Here is a 15,955-nt window from a genome sequence, read left to right as displayed (position 1 = left end):
GATTTTATGGCTTCATCCACCTCCTCACTGGAAATTGGAGTGTCTAGGAGGTCTTGGGTTGAGTTTGGGATTTGGAGGAGTGCTGCTTTTCGTAGGTATTCTTTGTTCCATGTCCAGTGGCAGGGTGGTCATTGCCTGTGCCAGATGATCGGTTGCCAGGCGCTGTTTGTCTTGCTCGGCGTATTGCTTTCTGCGTTGCGAATCTCGCAGTGCAATGATCGTTTTGCCTTAGCCAGTTTGGCCACCAGTAATTGGTTTGCTTTGTTTTTGGCATAGAATTGCTTGGCTTTTGCCAGTTGGTGTGCTGTATGTTCGGCGTAGTGGGCTTCAATCCTTTTCTGTGCCGTGCGAATGGCATGTTGGCTTCTCGGGGACCATCCTTTTTCTTTATGGGTCTGCTCTGCTTTCCAGAGGTCGTCTTCGAGGGCTAGACGGGTTTGTCGCCTAGACTTGTGGAAGGCTACGCCCTGAGCTATCAATTCCCCACGTAAGACCGCTTTCTTGGCGTCCCAGGTGTTGACAGGGGAAGCTGTCAGCTGTAGTTTTCCTGAAATAAATTCTTGATTGTGGTTCCGATCGAGTCCCTGAGCGGCATTTCGTTGAGGATTGGATCATAGTGTCCATCTGCGTTGGACTGGACGGGATGGTTCCTGCATTCGGATTTCTAGGGTCACCGGGCCATGATGAGACAGAATCCTTGGGCCTATGGTAACATCATTGGCAAACGAGAGTATCTGGGGGCAAACCAAGAGGAGATCTATTCTAGAGAATGTTCTGAGGACGTAAGAATAGAAAGAGGAGTCTTTTTTTTCTGAGGGATGGAGAACCCTCCATGAGTCTACCACATCCAGAGTTCTGAATAGCTGTAGGAGTACCAGTGCTGAAGTTAAGTCTCCAGATGGAGGGTGGGATTTGTCCTTTGTGGGGTCTGGGACTCAGTTAAAGTCTCCACCAATAATGATTTGACCCTCCAGGAAGGAGGGGAGGGTAGAGCACAGGGCATCGTAGAAAGCAGCTTGGGCTGTGTTCGTGGCGTATACTGATACGAGGGAGTATAGTTGTCCAAGCAGCAGGCACTTCACTGGAACAAATCGGCCATCCGGGCAGAATTTTGTGTCAAGTATCTGGGGATCCAGCCCCCTCCTAAAGAGAATAGCTGTGCCCCCTTTGTTGGTATTCCCCGGTGCGCAAAATTGTTTCGGGAAGAGACTGGAGCGTAAGTGCCCGGAGTCGGCCGGCAATAAATGCGTTTCCTGTAACATGGCCACTGCTGCATTTTCGTCTTGAAGTTTTTGCAAAATCGATTTGCCTTTGGCTGGGGAGTTTAGTCCTCTAACATCCAGAGAGACAAATCTTAGGGTAGGGTGACCTGGACTAGGGGGGTATGAGATGAAGACGCGTCAGCCGGCATCTCGTGGGTTTTGTGGTCGCACTCTTCCCTACCATTGAGGTTTTTGCTCCTGCCTCCAACGGGAGGGCAGAGATTTAACTGGGGGTGGGGGCAGGTTTGTGGGTCCAGCACCCTCTACCCCCCCCCCCCGGGCTACATGGACAAGTAACTGTTTGTAGCTAACATGGCTAAAATTGTAGGTATAATCTTTAAAGGATTTAGATGGATTGTACCTCGGAAGTGGGCATAGGCCGTGGGGTAAGGCCCGCTGCTTCAATCGTCAAGGTATCATTTCATTGCTGTGGACGACAGGATTCATTTGAGTGAGGCGATTTCTTTCTTCTGAACCTCGAGACTCTTGACCACGAGTTTGGCTGAGTTTTTGGAGACGTTGGGAGATCTGTGTCGGTAGTGTTTTCAGGAGCTAGGGGCGATTGGGTTTTAGGCGAGGCTGAGTTCATAATTTTCTCAGCATCCTTCAGGTGGCTAATTCTCCTCTGGGATCCCTTGTAGGAGAACTGCAAGGCCGTGGGGAAGAACCATCGATAGCGGATTTGTTGGTCTTGCAGGAAGGCAGCCCGGCGCCAGAGAGTTCGTCTTCTCTGGAGGGTAAGGACAGACAGACCTTGATAAATTTGAAGGGGTGAGCCCTGAAAGGTTATTTCATCACGAGTGTGGCTGATTGCAGACATGGCTTTTGTCGTGAAGAAATGTACTCTGGTAATGTCTGGCCGAGCGTCCGATTAAAAACCGCGACAAGGGCGCATCCTGTGTGTACGGTCTAGGAGCTGTGACTTTTCTAGGTGTGGGAGGAGAGATTGGAAAAGATCTGGGACTGAAGCTAGGACCCCTTGGATGCGTAAGTTGTTGCGTTGGGCCCTATTTTCCAAATCTTCTTGTTTGAATTCTAAGATTTTGCATTTATCCTGGAGGAGTCTGATTGAGAGCTGGACCTCTGCCAGGGTGGAAGCTTGGTCCTGGGTCCGGTCCTTGGCCTCCCCCCAATCTCTGGTCGGCCTCCGTCACACTTCGATCAGTGTTTTCTAATTTAGCAGTCAGTTCAGACATACATGATCTGAATTCGGACTTGATGTCCGCCATGAATGCCCGAATGTCACTTTTAGTTGCAAGTGAACCCTTGTCCTGTAGGGTCTCCTGAGGGGAAGAGCCAGGAAGATCTTGTTTCTTGAGTCTCAGACGAAATCAGCATTACTGCAATGTCCAAATTCTTGCCGGCTTTTTATTGTTTAGCCATCGTGTTTCCCTGGGCAGAGGGAGGGTTCTATGCAATTATGGAGGCTAGGGTCACTCAAGGGGGAGTTCACCGTCTCCCCAGGAGGTGGGCGAGGGCAAGAGGCCTTGAGGGGGTGTGCCGGGTCGCCCCAGGAGATGTCCAGGCAGAGCAAGTGGGTAGGCAGTTGCTGGTTTCCAGGCTTCCACTCCTTTATCGCCGCTGAGTGAGCTTTTCGGAAAAGGGGCAGGTAGTAGGTCCCTTGATAGTGGCCAGGTTAGGTCTAGTTGGGGTGAGCAGGCTCGATGGGTGCAAACGGTGGGAGGCGGGAGGAGCTTGCAAGGTTTACTTGTCTCCTGGAGCCTTGACCACTGTCTGTTAGGGTTCATGATGTCCTTGGGACAATGCAGCTTGTCTCACGGGAGGCCTTCTGCAGCACCATCTAGCCACCCAGGACTACTTTGAGGGCAACTGGGTGTTTTCCTGCTCTGGCGTGCTTGGGTGTGCCTTTGCGTGGAGCGAGAGCTGCGGAGGCAGGGCAAGGGCGTCCCTGGCCTCTCCCGCAAGTACGTGTTTGGTGTGGGCTGTTCAACGGGATGTCTGCCGCTATCTATGACGGTTCGCCGGTGGAGGGGCATTGCAGAAAGTTCAATGTGGGTAGATGCTCCCCTCCTCCGCTCGCCTCATTGCCGGGCTGGCGCACCTCCGGCGGGTGCACGCAAGGCTGCGCGAGGGGATCCCTCGGCCCCTCCTCACTGGTCGCTCCGAGTCAGTCAGGTAAGGGCTCACTGCAGCTCTACCTGCAGCGCTACCAGTGGTTGCGGGCAGGGCTGTGTAGATTGCGCGTGTGGGCGGGGGGGCCCCACGGTCCCTCCCTTCTAGCCGCTCTGTCTGGTGCGGGTTCACTGCAGCTTGGTCTGGAGCACCGCCAGCAGGCGTGGGGAGTGGCGTGTGGTCCACGCGAAGTGATCTCTCCTCCTTGGTCGCTCCAAGTGTAGTGCGGGTTCGCTACGGCTTGTTGGGTTTGGAGTGGGGGGGGGTTCTCTGGTAACAGCGGCTGTGTGTGTGGGAATTCCTTGGCGGCGAAGGCCCGATGAGTCTCAGGGACGGATGCCCCTCCCCTACTCACTCTGTCCTCAGCTCTCTGCGGTCCTCAGAGCACCCGTCCTACATTTTGATTTGAGAGGCGGCAGGGAGTTATCGCCTACGCCTCAGTCAATACGCTTTGGTGGTCCCAGAAAGTGCAGCCACCCGTGCTCCTGGGTCTCATGGAGCCTCGACAGTGTCCAAATTGTCTGGTCCAGCATTACGGCTGCTTTAATTTAGCGAAGCAGCGGGCGTCCATGGAGGCCATTAGAGGACCGTCTGCATCGTCGGCACTCCAGGCCACGTCCCTCTACTCTTGTGTTTCTTTTGGTTATGGAGTTTAACCCACTCCATAGGCATCATCTTTTCATTTATGTCACACCGCACCCTTGGTGCAGTGGCACAGGGAAACCTTTTCAGGCTTTCCCAAGTTTTAAATACCTTCTCTGGGATAAACTACGGTTTCCGAGAGTAAGTAAAGTGAAATTGACTTTACTAGCCTTTTAAATTCCTAGACCCAGCACACTCTATCTTACAATAGAGTTCTGCAGGGGTTACTTAGTATCCCCTATGTCTAGATACTCATGTAGCAGTCAAATGCTAGCCTTTCCTCTCAGAATGGCTGGTGACAGTGGTTTTACAACGAACTACCATGATTTTTTCCCGACTGTGAGCACATTAAATCGCAGGAGCCATGTTTTTGAAGATGGCATCTGAGCCCCCTCTGTAAAAACAGGTCCCGGACTTCTTTTTCTCACAATTTCTTTGTGGAAAGGTCCTTGTAGAGTTTTTCTCTGCGAGCCAAACCAGGTTTGGTCTCTGTTCATTCACCTTTGGCAGGCTTCAGGAGTGAAGATCGCCTCTGGCGCCCAAGTGTCTGAGGTGGGTAGGAAGTGAGGGAGGTGCCTAAACTCCCTGTGCTTAGTCTCCTAGAAGACCCAAATGCACTCTGGTGATTGGCTGGTTGACTGTCAAGGACAGCCACCATGCTGGGTGAGTGACAGCTATGCTGGAATGAATGGGAGAGAACTGAATAAAAAGCGAGTCTCTTGGATTGGAAGGCAGAGTCGACCACTGGAACGAAGGAACTGAAGAAGAGCTTGAAGAGATTGTTGCTGCAACTCCTGGACAGTTGGTTTGCCCAGTGAAGCCCTGCTGCAAGTCCGAATTGCCAAGTTCGCATCGACAGAGAAGCCCTGCAAGGACGACCTCTCCCTTTTTGAGTTGGTGGGACCAATCAACTCAACAATAAGCCACCTGGATACCAATCTCAGAGCTGGTTGCATTTTCCTCAGAGTGCTGCAGGAAACCTTGAAACCAGGGAGAGGGACACCAGTTTGTGTGCGTTACTTACAACCACCGGAATTGAAGTTTGCCCAGTGCCAGCTCTTTGACAAGTCCCAGTATTCTGAAATAGTATTAAAGTATGTTTGTGTGATTATATTGCCTTGTTTTATAACTGACAGATACATTAATAAGTATTTAAGAAACCTTGAGTTTGTGTTTAGTTGAACACTTGTGATTGTAAGACCTCTGTGTAACATCATTACTGTTCACATTTCCCCTCTTGAGATAAGCCTGACTTTTCAGCTTTGCTACCAAAACTGTGTGGTACGAACTTATACCAAAGGTTGGCTGCATGTGCTGAGGGGACGGAACAGTCTACCACATGGTGTAAAATTTCAAATTGCAAGCTACTAGGCAGCCATGGAAAAGTAATTTGCCACTTGCCACCTCAATTCTATGCATGCAGACAGCGCATCATTCCCACACTCAAAATGTCAGTAATCACTAGCCAGTGGCTAGTGGAAAGTGCAAATTTGGTCCCCTGGTCTACCAGCTTGCAAATCCTGCCGACCCGCCCACCCCCCGATTGACTTATCAAATTTCAGCGTACAAGTTTTAGTGTCTGTTTCTTGGTGGCCAACTTGTGGTGACCATTTATATTTTTCTGTCCTCAGCACCTCGCTTCCCCCTACCTTTTTGAAGAGCGTCTAATCTCCGGGATGTAGCGTGCTAGCCTTTTGAGCAGTGACTCTGGCTGGCCGTCTGCCCTGTGGGAAGCCTACTGGCTTCGCTGCTATTTTCACTGCTTTATTCCTGGCACGTCTACATCCACGATACTGTGCTTGTTGCCTCAGCTGTCTAGCCTCCTCCAACACCTCTTGCACAAGTGTTCTCAAACTTCCACCTGAAGCAGTAGCTGTAATCCATGGTGCTGCAATGTCTGGCTTGCATGCTCCTAACTGGCTTGCACACCAGAGGCTCGTAAAATGCTAGAGCAGCACATCACTAGCATGATCTCGTTCAATATGATGCAAGCAAAATGAAAGTAGTGCGATCTACCAAAACAGATGAGGATTGAGGGTTAGGTCACTGCTCAAATTCGTCATTAATTTGCTGCAAGCGCCCCTCACTGGCAGAGATCCAGCAGCCATTTTCCTACTACCTTTCGATATCTTTAACTGTTTCTAACTTTTGATAGGTTGGGCTTATACGACCTACCAGTGTGTGTCTTGGAGACTGGTATGGCTGCATGTTTCTCCTAACTTTTGAATGGTACTATCTGTTGATTGAAGTGTGACAGGAATCAGGTGGTATGGCTTAGTCTGTAAAGGCCAGCATTGGCAAAAGTCAGCAGTTTTGACTTTTGCAGTTCATTGATACATTTTAAAGGCTTGAATTTGTGTTTGTTCCATAAAGATCCCAGGTGAAAGATCAAAAAAAGGCAGAGGGGCTGTAATCATGCGAGTACTATGAGTGGAGAGGAAATCCTCTAGTGGCTGATTGAATTCTTGCGCTGTTCAGTGCATAGAACCGCCTGTGTCTTCCATTTCTGAACCTGTCCGAAGAGCAGTCATTTTAGCAGTCTTTTTCAAAAAATTATTTTATCGAGGAAATCGTTTTGTCCCATTTTTGACATTGCTTGCACTATATGTAGAGGCTCATGAATCCCCAGCCCCCCTCCTAACTGTGAGCGTCTAAACACTTTTAATTCAAGACCCTGGGCAACTTGATAATGAGGACAAGATTTGGTAGGTTTGTCTATCATGCCACATGGTTACATACCAATGAATTCTGGGGGAGATTATCCTCTTGTCAAGAGCCTGCTTTCTCCATGGAACTTGTTAGAGCTCTGAGGGAGCTTAATTTGATCAATGAATGAGCTCAAAAGAGGAGAGAGGGTAGTGTAGACTAATGAAGCTAGGGTGGGATGAACTAGTGTTTTCTACTTTGCTCTTCTTGTGTTGTCTAATGAAGTAATTCCTGCACACTGTAGTCTTGTTGAGACTAAGGAGTTATAGTGTTTCAGAAATAAGCTGTCTTCTGATGCTCCATTTCTTTTTTCCTGCTTCAGTGTTTTAGATTTTAGACTTGGTGCTGTTTCTTAAGGTAATAATGTAGGAAGTGGAGTGTGTATATTGTTTAAAGTTTTTTTCTTTCTTATTGTATGTATCTTTATATTTTTGTAAGTGCTTTTGAATTGGGGGTCCCTTACATTTAGCACTGTGTCCTCACTTGCCCTTCTCCAACTTCACATACTTAAGGATATGCTGTATGTGGACCCAGGACTGGATATCTATTTTGTGGAACTTGGCGAAGAGCAACCAAAGGAATCCAACTGCCTGCTCAGGTAGCCACACATCTGGTTCTGCATCACTCCCTTTTCCGGAGTCTTTTTTTGCCTTTGCTTCTTGAGACAGAATGCACCGCAACTTAGCTATGTCAGCTTGGACACTTTTCAGCAACAACATTCCTTGTTAATTATGATCTGCTTTCATGAGCATATTTGTTTTAATGTAGGTCTGGTTGCAAAATATTCTGGTCTTGTCTATAGGAGAGTTGGAGCCACTGAAGGACAAACTAAGCAACCTCTCTCTGAACTCCCCCTTCATGGATGGGAACTGAATGAGAGCTTGAAAATTGAAGAAAGAAAACAATTGTGCTGTCCCAAAAGGGACTGGGTTTTCCTGGGTCACGAAGCGGCATTGGAAAGGCTAGCGCTTTTGATGGCATCTCCGCTGTTTTAGGAAACCCAGCATTTTCTACACTTACACACCGATGGCTTTAATCTCAAGATTTTTCAAGGGTTTTTATTAAGAGCACTTTAAAATTGTCTTCACAATGCTCTTGAGACTGCAGGTATAGGTGACTAATGTAAGTTTGCAACTAGTCGCTCAACTGCCCCTGGAGGATCCCTCCATCCAATTTACCCTATCACGCAGGATTGATGTGTCCTCGATCGCTGACCACTAGTCTCTAGTATATCCACTCTACAATGGAAGGGCCTAGACACCAAGGCTTTATCTAGCCAACTCCTGGGCTACGTAAGGTTGTCCTGTACTGAGGTTGACTAAGAATAGTCTCAGTGATGGTCTGAATGGTGCCTGCCAGACACACTATCTTTCTCGTCTCCTTTTACTCTTTTCCTTGATCTTGCCTTCCTCTCCTCCATCTCTGCCTACTCCCTCACTAGTCTATCCTTCCTTCTCCTCCCGTTCTGTCACTACTCCCTACAGTCTTCTCACTCCTCCTTTTCATTCTGTCACTGTGTCGGGCTCTGTGTTTGTGTGTGTCGGGCTCTGTTTGTGTGTGGCAGGTTCTCTCCTGGTACACTTTATACGTTGTACCACTTTCTCAGATAAAATCCCTCCCCTGTTCTTCTATCCATCTTCTCCAGACTCATCCTTCGCCTCCACCTACCATCATTCGCCTGGTCTCTCGGGCCACCTTCACTTCTCCCCCACCTCACTTGAGTGCCTATCACTGGGTCTAGCTCACAGCTGACTTCCTGTCCAAACTCTTCTTTCTGATCCACGTTGGTTCTATGTTTCACCTTAATCTCCCTCTCTCTTTTCCACTGGATGTGGGTTCTAGTATAGCAAGGCCAATTAAACCTCCTTTAGCCTCACCCCCTATTGTACGTTGCGATTTGAGCAGTCTGTTTTTTTTGTATGTGGGTTGAATATTCCTCATTTCCTGCGATGTGGTAAATAAAAATGTTTTGATTGGCCCTGGAGTGTCAGTCTGTTTGGAAGCCTTTGGTTTCCTCCCGTGGTCTGCTGGGCTCTCCTGCTGCAGTATAGCAGGATGATCCTCGTTCTGAAGTAAAGCAAAGGGAACTCTGTACAGAACTGAGAGTGCAATGCTTTGAGTGTAGACAGTGTTACCATAATCCACAGCCAAAGGATTTAAAGGGGGTTCAGGGACTGGAGCCCTCTTAACTTACTCACCACATCCGGGGTAGAAAAAGCCTGGTAGGCCACCTACCCCAGGTCAAAAGGGGTCCCAGTAGCCCTCATAGGATCCAGACCCTAACCCTGTCACATACTACACATGCATGCATTAGCTCTAGCATTACAGTTTGTGCATCTAAATGATTGATTGCTAGAAGGGGGTCTTTCTCAGTGAGGCGCTACCAGACACAGCAGAAGCCTCCAAGACGAAACCAATGGTCTGTGCATGCTATGTAATTACCAGTAAAGTGGTGTGTGAGTAGACCATTCATTGATGTTGCCGTTATCTGAGAGTGAAGTCTTATACATGTCTTTTGCTGAAACATGATCTAGTCAACACCGTGAATTAAGTTCATTAATCATTGTGTGAGCTTTGCAGATTGGTTCTTTATGGAATGGTCTAGGGATATTGGGGTCACCCACCCACTTTTTAATTTCCTTTCATAATACAGTTGGAAGTATTTTACCTTTTATTATTTAAATACCTCCACACAATGTATTAGCCAATATTGTAGCTTTTAATCATTATTGCATATTTTAATTTGAAGATTGTTTTACCAAATTCTAACAATTGTAACCTTCATAGGTGCCATGGATGAGCTCCACAGCTTGGATCCAAGACGTCAAGAATTGTTGGAAGCCAGATTTACCGGAGTGGTCAGTGGTAGTACAGGGAGCACTGGAAGTTGCAGTGCAGGATTGAAGGTAACTGAGAATTTGCTTACACACTAAGTTCTGCCACTATGTTTATAATCGCCATTAGTTGTATGGAAAGGTGCGATTGTAGTATTAGTCTGTTACAATAGGACAGGCGCCTGTAGAATCTGCCCCCTTTTTGATAAAGTTGTATTATTCCACACCAACTACTAAATGGCTGCCTATGCCAAGCATGTGATTCTAAGCAGATATAATCCACAGAAAGAGGATTACTGGGTACGTAATGTTTGTCATTTCCACAGAATATGCAAATGGTGGATTAAAAAAGAAAATATCACAAGCAAAATACATTGCTGTAAGTTTTTTGTTGATTGCAGAAACCAGGTTATTGTCAATTTTTGCCTTGAACCTGTCAGTTGTGCTTGGTTAATTTGTTTTGTAGCCCCCTAAGAACAGATGAAGCCCTTTTATCTTAAATAAGTTTGCTTCTTCCTGCTGATTAGTTTACGATGGCGCGAGTGGAGATAATGAAACAATAGTCCTCACTTTGGCTATGACATCAGGAAAATTCACAAATGAACAGATAGGTTTATTCTGGGGAAATCTGAGCCACAATCTTATCTGTGCTAAAATACTGAGGCCATTCTCAAGATGAAAACATCTGTTCCTGAACCTCACATCTGCTCTAAGATTGGCAGTCTTCAAATTCTAGATCTCCATGGCTGCCCTTTTTCTCTCCAAACTAAAGCGTAATACTAGCATCTCAAAAGAAAATAAAGCTCATAGGAGAAACTCCTTGTTAACTACCCTCAAAACCTTTCTCGGCTTGGGTTGCTGTCATGCTAGAAAGGAATCAAGAGATTAGTAACTAATGTTCGACCTAATGTAGTCAGCAGAATCCTATGACTACTCCTGTTTCTGGTGAGTGATTTCATCTGGCCGCTGTCAAAAGAAGCCCTGGTGGGACACTCTGACCAAACGTGGGTGCTCCAATACATGTGATTATATACTACAACGAAGTTCGACAATCGCTATACTGCCATAGTTGATGTGCAGGCAACATATGTTTGCCCCCTTTCCACTTATCCTTGCTGAAATTAAGATGGCGCTATTTAGTTTTGCAAATGTTAGGTTATTTTTTTTAATTTCTTTTTTATTTGGTTTAATCAATAAGATTTTTACAAAAGACTGTAAATCATTTCGAGCTGTGCTGTTGGGAAGAAAAACGAAGAAAAACACAAGACTAAGAGGATGAAGACGCCAGAAGAAAGAACTTTGATGAAACAGCCGATGAAAAAGGAGAAGGATAGCCAGGGAGCTTTGATGCTCATTCGGCAGCCCGGTTAAGCCAGGGTCGACTGACCAAGAAGTTCAGTGTTCATAGTCCAACATTTTGTAGGTGGCCAGTAGCCACGAGGGTCGGTCTCCAGCCATCAGTCGGGACCAACACGCGTCCTGGTCGCTCAATGTGTGGTCCGAGAACATCTTTGTCAGGTAGACAGTTCTAATCCTGGCTGTGCTGGGACATGTCAAGAGCAAGTGCCTGATCGACTCAGTTACTTCAGTCACTTTGCAGAATCGGCACTCGTTCGATGCGGAAAGTCCTCTAAATGCCAGGATCTCATTTGTTAGTAGGAGATTCAGTCGAGCTCGCATTATCAGATCACGAGCGTGTCTTGATGGAAACTTTTTGATATAAGGTTGTAATTTGTTGAATCTTCTGATGTTTATAGGTAGGTGCTGTGTCAATTTATTCTTTGAGGCTGCTTCGCTAGTTTGTATCCAGTCAATCTCTTTAAGTTTTTTTTGGATTTTTGTTGGGTTTGTGAAGAGTGTCTCCTCGTCACACTCTGTAGTAGCCAGTAGAGCCAGGTTTGCTTGCCTCCAACGGGTTAGCATTTTACTTTGGCCATTTTCACATTCTTTCTTGATTAGGTTGAAAATTGATAGATCCGTCGAGATTCTGGACTTGCGGGAAAGCATAAGCATGCTGGATTTCACTGTGCCCCCGAGAGATAATAAGCTGAGTTCTTTCCTTATTGTAGTGACCAAAGTGGAGTTTGGCAAGCCCAATGTCCCCCTCCAAAACATCGCTTCCAGTCTCGGCCACAAAGTAGCTGGTAGATTCGGGAGTGCATCAGCGCTGTAGGTCAGAGTGGGTATAACCTTTTTCTTATAGAAATCTAAGACGGGGATCAGAGAAAAACGTCCAAACCTTCTGTTGATGGCTTTGGCTTGCGCAATCAGCTTTTTTGTTGTTGCTTTAAGATGGACTTGCATTGCCAATTCACTTCTGGAACAGTCGAGAGTCACTCCCAGATATCTGAATTCATGAACTTTCTCGACTAACTGCTTTTCCAAGAACAGAGCGGTTTTTTTATTCTGCTTCTTTGATGATGTAGACAGAATCATAAATTTTGTCTTTTTTTAGTTGATCTCAAGTTTGTTCTCTGTCACGTATTCCGCGAGTGTCGACACCTGCCGCTGCAAACCCACCAGCGTGTGGTCCAAAAGAACCAGGTCATCCGCATATAGCATTCTGTTGATGTGGGTAGTACCCAGCTTCGGCAGAAAGTAGCGGATGTCTTGAAGTGTGTTTTGCAGGTCCCCCACGAAAGCAATGAAGAGGGTCGGGGCCAAGGGACACCCCTGTTTTATTCCTCTAGCAGTAGGAATAGCTGGCGATAAGAGGCCTTGCTGGTTTAATCTCACACGCATGGAGGTGCCAGTATATAATGCTTTGATTGGCTCCAAGATCGGAGTGGGACATCTCCAGACTTCGAGTTTCTTCCAGAGCCGTGGGTGCTCTAACGCCTGGGTAAGGTCTATGAAGATGACATAGAGTGGCGGTCTGCCTTCCAACACTCTTCCTTTGAGCACGCTGAGCATCAGTATGTTGGCTACTGAGCCCAGTCCTTTTTTTAAAGCATGTTTGTAGGTAGTCGTGGCAGCCTGCCGTTCTGGCGCAGTTGTTAAATTCTTCCAGCAGGAGTGAACCAAACACTTTTCCAATACAGTCTAAAAGGGCTATGGGCCTGTAGTTTTTTGGATCTTCCTTGTCGCCCTTTTTGTAAATTGGAACAACTGTAGCTGTTTTCCAGGATGGTGGGATGCAGTGCAGTTGAGCACATCTCAGAAAGATTTTACTGAGGAAAGGTGCCCAAGCTCCCTCACAGGACTTCAGATCGACATTAGTAATGCCGTCTGGGCCCGGAGCTCGGGAGTTTTTGAGTTTCTTGATTTGGTATGTGATGCTCTCAATGTTGTCTACTTTGACCCATGACGATGTTTCTTCCACCATTTCAGTTTGTTCGTTTTCCAATTTCTGGATTAATGAACTAAAGAAGTTCACCCAGGTAGGTTCGCCGATATTTGAGATACATGCGGATTCTCCATTGAGGTTTGTAGAGTTCAGGAGAGTCCAGAACTCTCTACTGTTGTTGGCTGTCATTGTTTTCAGGATTTCCTCTGAATCTTGTTGATATAAGGTCAGACGGTAATTTTTAAGCCAGCTTTTGTACTGTGGACACCCCTCGACTGCCTCAGCCATTGCTGATTGGGTTCCTTTAGATTTGGCATGCCTTTTTAGCCTTCTCATCTCCTTACGTTTAGTCACCACAATGTTGTCATACCTGTGGTGCGAGCTGTTTGACTTGACTATTTTGTTGACTTTGTATGTTGCTAATACTGGTAAGTAGTCAATCTGCTCACTTGTTTCCTTTTGTGTCTGTGCTTCGTATTTAGCCCCTAAATCCTTTATGGCTTTTGCCGACAATTTCAGTCTTGTCCGTTGGTTGTTCGGACCAAGCTGGGGGAGGGCATATTCCCTTTCAGCCTGTACTGTTGACCAGACTGTCTCAAGCAAATTGTGGTCGCTCGCTGGGGCATCAATCACGTTGAAGGAGGTTATCGCGGCCAGCAGCGGCGTGGACACAAATATATGGTCTATTGTGGCACTTGTTTTTTGTCTCGCCCATGTGGGCAACCGTTTTGGGTCTGTAAAAGCTGTGCCTAGGCTGTGGACTTCACGCGACTTCATCGGTTTCAGCCACTCCGCCCCTCTCTTTGCACCTGGGATATTCTTATCGATTTCAGTGGTGCTGTTGACTGATTGCTGGCATATAGCGTTGATGTCCCCACAGATCAGTAGAAAAGGAGTTAATTGAGTTGCCAAAGCCTCGTCAATCGCTCTTTCCATTTGTTCCAGGTAAGATGTGTTGCTGATCCCTGCTGGATTCCAGTACATATTTATTATGATCGGTGACTCTGGAGTTTGCTTTACTGAAAGATCCTCACACTGCGTCCGGACTACTTTGGACATCAGGATAAACTGGCTGCTGACTACCGTCACATCCAGTGTGAATCCACACCCCTGACGGCAGGCTGTCAGAATTCCTGAAGACGGTCTCCCTGTCAGACCTTTTGTTGCTGGAACGAGGAAGATTTCATATCCCTCTAGTGTCGGAACTTCTGTGAGCCAGGTTTCCTGGAAGCAGAGGAAGTCTTATTCGCACAGTACAATTACTCCAGGACGCGTGAGATGAGAATGCCCCCTGGTGTTCCATGAGCCTAGTCGGATGTAGCTTCTAACTGGTTTCTTGACGAACGTGGGGATGGCGCTAGGCTCATGTTGCTTGAGTTGCTATTTTCTTTTTCACTGATGAGGGCTTTTGGTAGCCACACCAGGCTCCTAGTGCTTGGTTGAATCTAGAATTGAGCCTCTGAGAAGGTTGTGAAGGGTCTGTCACTATATCGTTTTTGTTATCGTGAAGTAAATTTTCCTATTGTTTTGTTCATGGTTTAATCTCGAGTGCGCTTTCTCGCCACCCTGCACCTTAGGAACGGTTTCATCTCTGTTTTGTTGCTCCTATCTGTGGCTTGATTTTATGACCCCTTTTTCGTTCCGCTGGTTAACAGGTTGCTGGCGGTACTTGGACAGCGGGCTGCTTGTGTCCCTAGCTGAGGGCTTATCACTGCGGTGGCGGCTTGGGCTGTCCCTTTCTACCGCTTGAGTGTCAAACACATGTGTTGTGCTCATTCGAGTATACCTTGTTGATCTCGTTGATTCTGTGATGTCGTATCCTAGTTTCAGCAGGGCCTTCGTCTCATCTTTCAAAAGATCAAACGCTGATTTTGATGCGATGTAAAGATTAGGCAGATTTATGGTGGCTCTGACTGGGATCCTCGATAAACAGGTCTTCTGTGTTTATGCTTCTAAGGTTAGGTACGAAACTCAGTAATTCCAGCACTGCTCCTCTGTTTAGCACCACCTCGTCGTCATTTCCTGGGATCTGCTCCAGCTTTAATATCCATTTCTTTTTATCTGTTTGTTTCCGCCTTATGGTATTTGTCTGTCTTGGAGATGAAGTGGGCGGCTTTCAGTTTGCTAGGTTCCGTATGTGGACGTGAGCTTGTTTGATTTATGCTGCACTTCTCCACCTGGCGGATTGTATGTTTTGTTGGCTTAAGCGTGCTTTGGCTTTCTTTCCTATATGATGGGTTAGTGGTCTCGGGGTCACCCTTGCTCAGGGCACCCCTCGGGCTCTTCCCTTTCCATTGTGCCCCTTTTGTCAGTTTCTTGCAGCGCTCCTCTAGTGTGGAAAAGTCTGAGCTCCATAAGGCCACCTCCGAATTGGTAGCTGCGCACAGGTCTGCCTCTGGCAGGACGCCCCTTGCCGCCAAGGAAGAATAGCCCCCATTGTGATCTGTAGTTTTGTCTTCGTCCAGGTGTTGACTCAAGTTTATTATTGGGTCATCTTCGAGGAAGTCTGCTGCTGATTTGGGGGAGCCAACCACTTTTGCGGTTTTAGATCTTTCACTAGGACTAATAGGTTGGTGGACGTGTAACGTAGATTTCTTTTCTCCCCCCCCCTGTTTTGGATTTTGTTTGGTGGTAGGCCGTTTTCTTTGAAGAGGTTGGTGAGGGGGCTTCTTTCTCTATCAAATAGTTGAGCAGAGTTGCATTTTTTGCTTTTTCGCCTGATGCTTTAGCCAATTGCATTTGGTTCTTATGGGCTTTAGTAGGTGCTTCTATGGTCCGGTTGTTCTCTTTAAGGGTTTTAAGACCCCTACCTCGAGCCAGATCATCGAGGTCCGTGTGTGATCTCATTTGCGGAAACACTTTCCCTTGTTCTTGACAGGTATCTCTAGTTAAGTCTATCGTTAGTTCAGTTTGCGTGGAAGACGACACTTTGCTCCTCTCTGGAGCTGATGTGGGTGTGTTCTGTTCCCTTGTTGGGTCGGGTGTGCCTGCCTCAGTTGTCATGTTGGGAGGTACTTTATCTCTGGCCATAATGTATGCCTCCAGGAATATCAATTTACTGTACGTCATCGCTTGGGTTGTACTGTAATCTT

At 47.0% G+C, this 15,955-nt stretch overlaps 1 protein-coding gene across 5 annotated transcripts in view; it reads left to right on the top strand.

Annotated features, from left to right (window-relative positions):
- Nucleotides 1–15,955, top strand: part of TLK1 (tousled like kinase 1) — a 1,414,233-nt gene that overhangs the window by 141,300 nt on the left and 1,256,978 nt on the right. For all 5 annotated transcript variants that reach the window (XM_069616191.1, XM_069616192.1, XM_069616193.1 and 2 more), the window contains one exon: nt 9,531–9,649. In XM_069616191.1, the coding sequence (XP_069472292.1) occupies nt 9,536–9,649 (114 nt within the window). In that variant the 5' untranslated portion in view covers nt 9,531–9,535. Of the gene's footprint in view, nt 1–9,530; nt 9,650–15,955 lie in introns of those variants that run through there.

The sequence above is a fragment of the Ambystoma mexicanum genome, chromosome 9 (assembly GCF_040938575.1).
Source record: "Ambystoma mexicanum isolate Mex_15411 chromosome 9, UKY_AmexF1_1, whole genome shotgun sequence".
Classification (NCBI taxonomy): Eukaryota; Metazoa; Chordata; class Amphibia; order Caudata; family Ambystomatidae; genus Ambystoma; species Ambystoma mexicanum.
This window is presented reverse-complemented; position numbering and strand designations above follow the sequence as displayed.